Source organism: Melanotaenia boesemani, chromosome 21 (genome assembly GCF_017639745.1).
Source record: "Melanotaenia boesemani isolate fMelBoe1 chromosome 21, fMelBoe1.pri, whole genome shotgun sequence".
NCBI classification, from domain to species: Eukaryota; Metazoa; Chordata; class Actinopteri; order Atheriniformes; family Melanotaeniidae; genus Melanotaenia; species Melanotaenia boesemani.
In genome coordinates this window covers 10375540-10388146 of record NC_055702.1, presented here as the reverse complement: position 1 = coordinate 10388146, position 12607 = coordinate 10375540, and the positions used below count along the sequence as shown (strand labels likewise).

At 39.0% G+C, this 12607-nt stretch overlaps 1 protein-coding gene across 2 annotated transcripts in view; it reads left to right on the top strand.

Annotated features, from left to right (window-relative positions):
• The window catches only part of dock1 (dedicator of cytokinesis 1), a 200865-nt gene extending 192246 nt beyond the window's left edge, over positions 1-8619 (top strand). For both annotated transcript variants that reach the window (XM_041973613.1, XM_041973612.1), the window contains exons 47-52: positions 541-678; positions 3383-3525; positions 3793-3991; positions 5145-5325; positions 6617-6768; positions 8478-8619. In XM_041973613.1, the coding sequence (XP_041829547.1) occupies positions 541-678; positions 3383-3525; positions 3793-3991; positions 5145-5325; positions 6617-6768; positions 8478-8573 (909 nt within the window). In that variant the 3' untranslated portion in view covers positions 8574-8619. The remainder of the gene's footprint in view (positions 1-540; positions 679-3382; positions 3526-3792; positions 3992-5144; positions 5326-6616; positions 6769-8477) is intronic.
• Positions 8620-12607: the final 3988 nt, after the last annotated feature.

Below are 12607 nucleotides of genomic sequence, written 5' to 3'. Positions count from 1 at the left end.
AGATTTAGTCAACAAAGCTTGCTAACACCGAGTGTGGTGCTGGGGTTTCCTAATTACTCCTTTTCAGCACTTTCAGTCTCCCCCTTGGTCTCTTTTTACCTGTGATGCTGCTGTTGTGTGTTAAGATTTTGTTACTCACCAGCATCTTACTGTGCGAGCAGCAGTGAACTTCAAAGGGTGCATTGCGTCATTATTTGCGTCAGTGCTGGAGAAGAAAACATCCATCACATCTAGTTCATGCCTATAGAAGTAGCCAGAAAAAACTTTCTCATAGCTTGGTTTATTATTCGTGTAGTGAGGATGTGATCTTGGTGGCATGGCAACAGCTCTTTTTCACATGTTCTTCTTCATTCTCTTGGTACATAAACTCAAACTGATATACATTCACTGCTTGTGCAAGGGCCCAAAGGTCATGAGCATTAAATTAAATATCTGTGGCAGAACTGTGATACATTTATCTAATGAATGAGGAAGAAGCCAGCCTCTGATCTCTCTGCTGCTTGTTTGACGGTTTCTAATGCTGCCATTTTGTTCCAACAGATCCCACATCTCGCTGAAGGTGTCCGTATCCATGGTGAGAAGGTCACAGAGGCGCTGAGGCCATTCCATGACCGGTTGGAGGCTTGCTTCAAACAACTGCGGGAGAAGGTGGAGAAACAATATGGGGTAAAAACTCTGGTAAGAGCTTTTTCCTGTCCTTGAACATTTTCTCTCTCTCTTTCTCTCTCTTTTAAAGTGAAAACTGTCTTGTTGCTCAGCGTTCTAATTTTGACAGGCACTCATGGCTCTACAGTCTATTGCTTTCTAAGGGATGAATTTTTCTTTTCTCTGACCAAATCTGTCCTTTTAAAAGTGGATCTTATTAAAGACTAACAATTTATAAAGAACTTTTTTCAGTACAGAATTATAAAGAATGTGGGGATTTTGTCGTCTACTGTAAAATATACAATAGCCTTTTTTTTGCAGGGCACAGTGTTGGAAAGAGTCACAGTTCTGCTCAGAAAGATGGTTTGTGTAGGACGTACTTAAATGGTATTTAGTTGGTGTTCTTTTGATGACTGTTGTTGGCCAATTTTTTTACAAATTGGATGTGAAGAAAACCACTGCTGCAAAATTCCAACGTAGGTGGAGGAATCCCATTGATGCAATTTCACTGGAAAAGTACCATTAATTAGTTCAGTTCACTGATGAAGGCTGCTAAGCCAAAACGTCAAAGCTCAATATGAGTATGCCATAAATATAAAATCATTTTAAAAAGTGCCTTAGAGGTTTTTACATTCTAGACAAAATTCTGTATAGAAACAACTCTTAAATAAATGTTGTCAATTTGCAGTCTATTTACCCTAAATGCAAATTAAAATAAACACGTTTCTCAGATAAAGTTCCCTTCTTTTGGCCTGAGCTTATTTAAGATGATCTGAGGGAAAATTGAAATCTTTCCGGTCGTCTTACAAATTAACCTTTTTAATTCTTTTAAAAAGCATTTGCATTGTGAAGAGGTCAACTAGCTAGTTAGCTGCCCACAGTTCTAAAGCCAGCATCTGTTACGGATGCTTCTATCCATCAGTCTCTCCAGGATTTTGCAGGATTTTTTTGTGATTGTTGTAACCTAAAATGTCAGATTTTTCTTCAAATTTCAGACATTCTCTTGCACTGTTTTGCAGAAAAAAAAAAGTTTGTAAATCTGTGACCTTTGTCTTCCACCACGATATTGCATGTAGCATAAAACAGTTTAACTCCTCTTTTATACAAAACACTGAGAAAGTGTCCAGCATTGTCCTCGTCAGTGATGTCACTTCTTCTTTGGGTTGAGCAGTTTAGATGCATGAATGGCATATTGCTGCCATCTACCATTTGATATTGTATCTATATCTGGTGACACTGAGGAGCGCTACAATTCATCAAAGTTGCAGTGATTGGACAAAACTGCAAGGATATGCAGAATTCACAAGGATTGGCTGAATTTGCTTTAACAGTTAAGGGACTGATCTGTGCTGTATGGGTCACTTGCACATCTGTGGAGGCATCATAAATACTGAACAATATTTACCTGTTCTGTAGCAGCATAGTTCCTGCTGCCATCCAGATGATGGAATTTTAAAGAGAAGCCTCCCTTTTTTTAGCAACACAATCCCAAACCTCATACAGCACGTGTTACAACAACATGAATTCTTAATAAAAGAACCGTCACCCACTGACAACTTTGGTGCATTATAAAAACAAAAATACAACAAAGGAGGCCCTGAACTGTTGAGATGAAAATTTGGAAAAATATTGTCTTTCCAATCTCAATCAGCTGGCCTTCTATGTTTCTAAACATAAGGGGTTGTTAAAAAGCAGCATGGCTCCTGTCCCATCATTTTTTTTAATTCTTTTTTTTTTTTTTACTAATGGCTTTATGTTATTGGGAAATAATAAGATACTGTGGTTCCTGTTCCTTTATTATTTCATCTTTTGATAATTTTATTTATTCTAAAGGAATTTCTTGTCCTTGCATTTCAATTACCACACAGAGAAACTTAATGTTTGTTATGAACTATTCTCTGCACATGTTCTGGCTTTTGTACTTTACATGGTTAGTTCTGTTGGAAATAATAAGCCAGAGAAAATAATTCTGAATCTTATGGGAAGTTTTAAAGACTTTATATCTGTGTAAATATAAACCAAATGCCACAATTAGATTTGCTCTCTGCACAGCATTTGGAATTACAGCCTTGTGTAGCTAGCATCATTACGATAACTACAGTAATATTTCCAAGACTGGCTGGTAAAATTAAATTCTTAATAAGTGGAGAAGTGCAGGATTTTGAACTTCCTTTCCACTTAGTATCACACTATGTTTTTCTTTTAGCTGAAGTCAGCTCATCTACAGTGGGGTGCTGCTGGGGACTGCCTCCCATCTCTCTCCTCCTTTACAAATTTAATTGTTGCTTGGCCAAGCACTTGCCTCAGTCTTGCCTGAGGTAAAGAATCGTTTGCTCATTTAAGGAAAGAGGGTCTCAACCTTTCTTTCATGAGAGAAGACATCATTTTCTAGGATGTGGTGTCTGTATCTGATGTGGAACCCTTGCTTTACTTGAAAAAATGTAATGATTTGTTTGATTTTAGACCTACAGTTGTTGGATTTTTTTTCTAGTAGAAATTAAAGTACCCCAAAATTAGCTTTTTTTTTTCCTTTTTTTTAATCTTATCTTTTTTTTACAGCTAACATATTGTGGACCGTTCAACCTACTGCCTCAGTGTAAAAACTATAACCACATATTGCTAGTTGGAAGGTTTATCTCATTACTGTTAACTTCAAGCTAATAACTTCACAACAGTAACTTTAATGCTGCTTTTTCCCCCCCGTTTGTTTCATTCTCCTTCCTCTCTGTGGTGTCAGCCTGCAGCAGATGAACGGCGGGGGTCTCGTCCACCTTCCATGGTGCGCTCCTTCACCATGCCCTCCTCCCAGAGGCCACTGTCAGTAGCTTCAGTCACCTCCATCTCCTCAGACACGTCCCCCTCTAGGCCTGGCTCAGATGGGTAAACACACGTTTCAGTTTTTCGAGACATAAAATGCCATTAAATATATGGCTTTAGCCATTTGAGAAGACAAAAGCATTTTTCTGTCGTCTTATCAGAGATAACAGATTTAAAACCAAAGTGGAAAGTCAGTAGATTTTGTTTAGGAAAACTGTGCCTTTCATAGCTCATAAATGAGTCAATAAATTCTTAAGTTGAGGTTCAGAATTAATAAAGTTATACTGCATGTTGCTGTATAAAAATAATTTTATATTATCTTTTCTGTAGTTTTGCTCTGGAGCCTCTGCTACCAAAGAAGCTACACACCAAGTCTCAGGACAAACTGGACCGTGATGAACCTGAAAGGGAGCGCAAGGAGAAGAAGAAGGAGAAGAGGAACAGTAAGCACCAGGAGATCTTTGACAAAGAGATGAAGACAACAGAGATCTCTCTGCAGCCAGCTGAAGCTGTCATACTCTCAGAGACGGTAGTGCCTTTTTATACTTATTTGTCATTGATCTTTTGAATGATTCTCATTCTCGTTTTACCTTATTATGTCCTCATTCAGACAAAATTGTAATGACATTTGCTACACTTATTCTTATGTAAATGGAAAATAGGAAAGATGTTAATGGGAAACTATTCATGAAGAATTCTGGCAGGTAATTCTGTGATCTTTTTATTAAACCTTAGTATCAAATTTTACTTTTAACACAGAACAGACAGAACCAATGTCTCTCCTGTCAAGAAGTAAATTTGAAACCAAAATCAGCAGTTTGTACAGTAATATATCTGTTCTCTCTTTAACTATTTAGATTTTTTAAATTTCTTTCCTTTCTGATCTTCTACCTTCTTTTTTACATATCATCTGCGTCTCCAGCTTTCTTTTTATTGTCTTTATCTCCCACCCCATGAATGCTGTGTCCATTGTACCAGAGGGGTACAATTGTGCCCAGTGGGACGGCTCCCTGGTTAACATCATGAAGATAAGGACAGAAATCAGATCCAAGGGAGGCCCCTGGCAATGGTGGAGCCGTCTAGCTCATAAGGGGTGGGGCTTCTCATGCCCATGTCCTCAAGGGTCAAGGATAGAGCACCAGGGAATCTCGGCTGAATGCAGCAGTTGCTTTGTTTTCTAAGTCTCATCTTAAAGTAAAATATCAAGACATTATTCTTTTTTACCCTGATATGAATTAGAATTGCTACCCTGACTTAAGTGTACTGTTATTTTCAGTGTCTCCCTTGTGACTGTCTGTTTCAGTTTTGCCAATTACAAAGTTGTTTGTCAATGTTGCCTATTGTGTGGCAGAGTCCTGAGGACACATCTTTTCATATTCAAATTCCAACCTTAATAAAGTGGAGAAAACACAGTCTTGCATGCAAACAATTATTCGTAACCACAAATAACATAGTGCACACATTTATCCAAATGGGTTTCTCTTTTAGGAATACAAATAGCTGTTTTAATGTGTGTGGATACGCACAGAGCAATATCCCAAAGGAGATGTGGAACTAATTTTCAGTCTCGACTCATTGGCCACACAGGAAATTTTGCTCTCAGTACCGTTTTATTGACTTGAATAATTTCAGTTGTTCACTTTGAAGGCTCTGTAATGACTCAATCTTTTCTTTTGACACAGATCAGCCCTCTGCGGCCTCAAAGACCAAAGAGCCAGGTTCTCAACCAGATGGGTGGAGACCGTCGTCTCTCCGTCTCTCCTGCACCTTCTACTTCTTCCATCAACTCCTCCTCCTCCTCGCTTGCACCGCCGCCCATTACACCAAGGAACAAACTCTCCTTTAGCTTGCACACTGTTTCCAGTAAGATAAATCTTAGCTCACACACCTCAGTTCAACAAACACTTTTTGGTGGACTGGCTCAACACCTTTTAAATTAAAGCAAACTTGTGAAGAATCAGTTTTGTATTTATACGGCCAGAAGTGGCGCACATTGTAAACAGATTCACACTCCTGTAGTTCTCCTTAGGGGCTTTGCTGTGGTCTTTGCAGACTCCTGAGGGAAATATCTTGTTCTTAAACTGCTAAATGAACCAGTCAGCACAGTTGCATGCACAGCTAAATCGAGCTATGATTAGAGTTCAGCATGGCTATTTAATTGGACCACTTTCCTTTCACTCTGTGGACTTTGTGATTAAACATTCAAAATATTCTGCAGCTTCTAACTTTCTGTGTGGGAGATTATTGTACATGTAAGTTTTGCCTAATTTACTGCACAGAAGTTGTCTTTGAGTTACTTGAGTGGTGATTTTATCAGATGATACTGCAGTTATAATACAGGGTTTTATTAGAGTAGAGCGACGGGTTGGACATGCTTTGCATGGTAATGAGTTGACGCATTGTCTTAATTGGCTTCTTTTCAATGAGAATTTCTAGCACATTCAGACATCTGACAAAAGCAGCAGAAAAATATGTAAATGAAAGCAGCTTTGTTGGGAATTTGGATGTATTAACTGCTTTTACAAAAATATGCAGGTTTGGAGCTTGTTGCAGCTAACCTCGGCCCATTTTAGTCTAATTCAGCATTTGAATGCAGGAGTCGGACTAACACGTAAATGCATTTAAAAGACCAGTTTTGCTCACATCTGCACAATTCTGGATGTGTAAACCTGCTGTTTTCTGTTTATTTTTTTCATGTGCAAGTTTTTGGAAATGTTATAAACAGCAGTTTCTTTAGATTTCTTTTTCTTCTTTCCAGTCTGAAAAGATTATGGAAGTTGGAACTTAAGTTTTTACTTCATAGAACTGTTTTGACACTCACTGTAAAGCTTCATAAAGACAGTTTGGGCTGCAGATTTACCTTTTAATTCTTCATAGGTTCATTAGTATAAGAGAATCCTCTTGTATTTTCATTTATTATCCTTTGTTAGTCAGCTACTCCTCTAGAGCAGCTATAAGACGTTGTTCTCCTGTGAGTGCACCTACACTCTTCATTCTTTTCTTTTCTTTTTCTTTAAGGATGCAGTTAGTTTCAGTTACAGGGAAGTCATCAGAAATTGGTCCTGTGATATCCTCTGGCTCAGATTCCTGCTGTTACAGTAACACTGATGCATTTTGATGATGAATGAGAGCTGATGAGCGCCCTCTTGCACAGGTCTGGAGCTCAACGGGATGGGCTGCTCTGACAAAGGTGAAACCCCTCCTCCGCTGCCGTTGAAAGGCAGCACAGCTGATTACGGCAACCTGCTAGATAATCAAGACTTGACGAGTCCCTCGACGCCTCCACCACCCCCACCACATCAAAGAGTAGGTGTTTTAATTATGGCTGAGAGCACCTCTTTAATGATGCATGGCACTTGTAATGAAACAAGCGTCCGCTACACGCACTTGACATTTGGGTCAACCTCCTCCACAATCCCCCACTCTCGCACATCCTGTGCTAACGATTATTTGTGTCTGTGTGAAGGCAAGTTTCACATCCTCATTTGGACTTGTTCTGCATTTGTCCATCACGTTTTGTAATGTATGTCACAGAAGAGTGTAGGCATCAGTCAGTCCAAGGCCTATACCTGCCTGTTCACCCTGCTGTTATTTATACTCATCCCGCCAGCCGGCCTGGTGCTCAGACGTGATTGATTGGATGATTACTTTACCTCTCACATCCATCAGAAGCTCTCCAGCTGTTAATCAACGGCTCGTCTTTCCACATTCGCTGACTTCTACTCAAGCTGTCCTCTCGCCTTGCCACTCCGCTAACTAATCTTATTTATCCACTGTCACGGCCCATGGACAGGTAGTAAAACAGCACGGGTGCACAGTGCAGCGACAGATTGACAGTAATGTAGTGAGAGCACATGTTCTGAGTCTGAGTGACAGCCATTCTTCATTTGTAGTCTTTTGTGGAGTCTGAAGTGACGTCATTTATGAGCATCACTTCTTGTTTGTTGTCTTGTTGCATTTCAGGAAAGACATGCAAGTGGAGAGAAAAACTTAAAGATTAGAAGTTTTCTTATTGAACTAAATTACCCTTCATCTTCCTCCAAAAAAGTCCCCTTGCATTTCTTTGCTGAATCGACCATGATGCACATTCAAAACCATCACTGTGTAGATATCCAATTACTGCTGTGTGACGCAGTGCTGTAAAGCAAAATGCAGCAGCCATGTGATGCTCCGGTCTGGGAACAAAAAAAAGTCGTGAAGTGCAGTTTCTCAGCCACAGGACACTGCAGGGCAGTGACAACTCCAGGATGCACACAGTTAAAGTCAGTGTGCCATCAAAATGTGACAAAAGCAATCAAAATGTTGAGTCACAAAAATATTTTATGAAAATTGATTTTATGCCAGAAACTAATTAAGAATGGTGGACAAACAAACAAGAAAGAGAAAGAAAATGTTCTGTAATGTTTTGAAAATAAAATTTATATCTATACATTATATTTGATTAAATTAAGTGCAGTTCAATAACAGATTTGGTGTAAAAAGAGCATCCCAGAAAGTTGGAGTCTTTTGGAAGTAAAGATAGAAAGGCTTCAGTAAGATTTGAAAGTTGATTTCAAAATGTAAAAATGCAAAATACTTTAGGATTTCATCATTTACAGTTCATTTTTTTGAGAAATCTCAGTTAGGACAACACTGAAAACCATTCTTGGGTAGTTTGAAACATGTTGCTTGAATCAAACTCTAAATAAGCATTTATTTTTCACATTGACTGTTTTTAGTTTATCCATTAGATATGGAATTGAAGAGATTTGCAAGTCCCAACCTTTCCAGACACAACTGATATCAGTCGAAGTCAGGCTGACGGATTTTTGCACATTTATTCAGATTGCATGAACTGGTTAAATGTCACTTCTTCTCATTAAAACCAATAACCAACTGTTATAAATGTTGTTTACTCTTATCCTGCCATTTCTTCCTGCTTACACAGACCCCACTCTTATTTTGATTGCAGGTTTTTATCGTTTCCTTGAAATGTGAAAAAGAGATTTCAGGCCTTTCTTTTTGTTTCTTCCCAGCACGTTCCACCTCCTCTGCCCAGCAAGACCCCCCCTCCACCTCCTCCCAAGACCACCAGGAAACAGGCCTCCATCGATTCAGGAATTGTACAGTAAACAAAAGATACTGACAGTTGGACCAAACGACACACTGACTACACAACAAAAAAACAGCATCAACAGTAAGCGCCCCCTTAGAAAAACGGTTGTTTTCACCCACACACCCCTCACTCCCTGTCCCAGCTTGACAAGATGAATACCTCACCGCAGCCCACCCCCTCTTATCATCTTTAATTCTCGCCTCTCTTCTTTTTGGCTTCTGTTTGATGATGAAGCAGTCTGCAACAAAACATGTTGCACAGATGAATAGTCTCTGAATTTGCCAATGACCGACACACATGCCACTTCCAGATTTTCTCATGACATGAGATTGTGTTATGACAGATGAGCTTGGACCAACAGCTTCCCAGTACTGACTCACTCTCAAGTATATGAGAGCAAACAGCTCATTAAAGCATTATTATTCTTGTCTGTTATATTCATATTTCCACTATGTACAGAGGTTTGTATATATGATTTTATTTTATTCCAGTTTTTTTTTGTATGTGATTTGAACATTACTTTTTTGTATTAACGTACCATTAGATTAAGTGGCATTTATATGAAACAAAAAAAGGGCTTGTAGGTTTGAAGTGACAGGGAATTTACAGAGCTGTTATCGAGAACCTATCATGTTTTTCATTAGTAAAACTTTTGGAGTGCACATACAGTACAACTAACTCCTATTGCATTATCATTGTTGAACCTTGTCCTCAATTGCTGTAACTTCAGATTTCAGTAATACTTGCAATTCCAAGTCCACTACTGACATGACTTCTGAATAAACTTAAAATGTATGTGTTTTTAGAAAAAAAAAAGATCATTTTTATTGTCTTTGCCTAGACTGTGAGGTTTTCGGCTTTTCCCAAAAAACAAACTGTACTTGTTTTCTCAAAGCTTTTGACTTGAATGGCATCCATCACTGCTGCCTCTTTACTGTCGATGTGTAGGAGTGTTGTGTTATTGAGATTAAAAGAAAATACATAGAGGCAAGGGTGGGCAGGTTTATTTATGTAGCGCATTTCACCTACAAGACAGCTCAAAGTGCTTTACATAAAACATTAAAAGCATTGCAGCACGGTGCAAAAGAAACAATAGGAGACTTTAAACTAACTAAAAAGAAAAAAAGAGGTGGAAAATAAGATACACTCACTGACCACTTTTTTGTGGCTTTGTTACATTACTTGTTAATATGAATAGCTTATCAGCCAATCACATTGTAGCTATTTAATTACATCACAGTCATTTAGCAGACGCTTTTATCCTAGGCGACTTACAGTGGTTAGGCGGTAGCGTTAAGGGTCTTGCCAAAGGACCCAACTGGAAAGTGTTAATATTCGTCCCCTGGGGGAATTGAAATCTGGTCTTCCTCATGGGAGACGGATGCTCTACCAGCTATCCAGCCGCCGCTTAATGCATTTAAACATGTAGACGTGATTAAGACAACTTGCTGAAGTTTATACCGAGCATCAGAATGAGGGAATAAAGGGGATTTAAGTGACTTTGAATGTTGCACGGTTGTTGATGCCAGATGGACTGGTCTGAGTATTCCAGGAACTGGGATTTTCATGCCCAACCATCTCTGGGGTTTACAGAGAGTTGATTAAAAAAAAAGAGAGAGAGAGAGAATATATCCAGTGAACTGTAGCTTTCAGGACAAAATTTCCTTGTTGATGTCAAAGGTCAGAGAAAAATGGGTAGACTGTTTTGAAACGATGGAAAGGAAACAGTAACTTAGATCATTTCTTATTGCAACCAAGGTTGCACCAAGGGTGCAGAATACCATCTCTAAAACATGTCTAAACCTGAAGCAGATGGGCTGCAGCAGAAGACCACACTGGCTGCCACCCCACACAATTCCTACAGGTTCACCAAAATTGGACAATAGCAGATTGGAAAAATGTTTACTGGTCTGATGAGTCTCTATTTTAGTTGCCACATTCAGATGGTAGGGTCAGAATTCAGTGTAAACAACACTATTATTTCTGTCTATCAATAGTTCAGGCTGCTGGTGGTGGTGTAATGGTGTGGAGGATATTTTCTTGGCACACATTGGGGCCCTCAGTACCAACTGAGTATTATTTATCTAAGCCAGAGTCTCAAGTACAAAAAGTTTTCATGAGACATCTAATAGCTAAAGAAGCTAACTGCATGCTATGAATGCCCGAGAGCACAAATGAACCTGATGCTAATGGTTTGTACCCACCCAGATTAGAAAGGATCCCCAGTGGGCACATGTCTTGTTACAAAACCGGAGCCCAGAAATGAAATGAGGAGCCAACATCAGTTACTGACTGATAAAACCATCACCCAAGACACTAAGATCAGACATGCAAACATGTGGCCCAGACCGGCTACAGGAAAGCAAATAACTCATGGACCAAACACTTGAATACTGGAATGCTGGGATACTGGATACCAATTCCAAAGTAGGGCAATTATCAGTAACATTTTTTTTTTTATCAGCAATCATCAACAACCTTTTTTATTTGTATGCCAGGACTGAGTGGGATTTATAGCAGTGATGCTGGAATGTCATTTGGACTGGGTATGTGTAGCTGAATGGTGTCACAGAGAGGGAAAATGATCTTGGCTGAGGAGGTGTACATACCAGATGGTGACATAGCAAATATTCAGCAAAGCTACAAATACCTCTGGCTTCTACAGGCAAATGGCCACCATAAAGAGGCCACAAGGAAGTCAGCTATAACCAAGTACCTAAAAAGAACAAGGCAAGTCCTGATGACTGAGCTTAATGAGCAAGGCAAAATATGAGCCATCAACCCCAGTTATTAGATATCCTTCTGGGTACCAAATGAGGAGATGGAAGCCACTGAGCTTAAGAGCAGTCGAGGCTGTGGTTTATCACACCAGCAGGACCTCAGATACAGACTATGCAGAGAGGACTCTGAGACAGGTACGTATGGCATGAAATATCATAAGCACAAGGCCAAAATAGTGTGCAATAACATCTGAATAAGTAACAAGTTTGAGGTGGAAGTCCTACAATTAAAGTGAGAGATGCTTCCGAAGGTGGTGGAAAATAATAGAGCCAAGATCATTTGGGTCTTCCTGATCTAGACTGATCATGGTTTACCAACTGGACACTGTTGCTGGTCAAAAAAATACAGAAGAAAGTGTGAGTGATGGATATAGCTATAGCAATCATTAAGAAGAAATACCACATGCTTAAAAAAATATATAAGGGCTGATAGAGGAAGTTGAAAAAATATGGGAAATGAAAGCAACATTGGTGCTAGTGATAACCATGCAGCCCCTTCCCAGAGTACGAGAGTGGTTCCAACAGCTCATAGGAACGACATCAGAATCTTTTTTCAAAAGAAACTAATATGTTGTTGGACCACCTTTGGCTGTGATTGCAGTACACATTCACAGTCATTAGTTTGATAAGCTTATGCAGTGTCACAATATTGATTTCCGTCCAGACTTACACTCATTTCCTCCAAAATCTTATATTGATAACGAGAAAATCAGACCACTGCGTAAAATCCTCTCCAGCACATCTCAAAGATTCCTAGAGGAAAAAAGTCTGGACTGTGTGGTGACCAATCCCTGTGTAGAAAAGATATCTTTCAACCCTGAACCACTCTCACAATAGCCTTGGAATATATTTGTCCATAAGGGAAGAAAACATTATATAAACTTGAAATCTTCTTAAAAATTAAAAATTCTACCAATTAACAAAAGCCTTTTTTGTGGTTTATATTTAGCTTAATAATATGTGTATTGTTGAGTTTTCGTGGTTTTCTGATGGAATCACTTTTTCATTAACAAGCATATACAATAATCTTTAATCGTGATAGGGATAGGTTTTGTTAAATTTTGTCAGAACCTAATAAGAACACACAATTTAGACTTTTTTCTTTCCCATTTACAACTAGTATTTGTGCTCCCATGGCTCAAAGCTGCTAAAAAATATCCTGTTTTACCTTCATTGTCTGAACTACCTTTGCATGTTTGGTAAGTGTGCACACAGTCCTTGATATCTTTGCCATGAAACCAGCTCATGGGGCATTTTTTTAAGCGTTTCC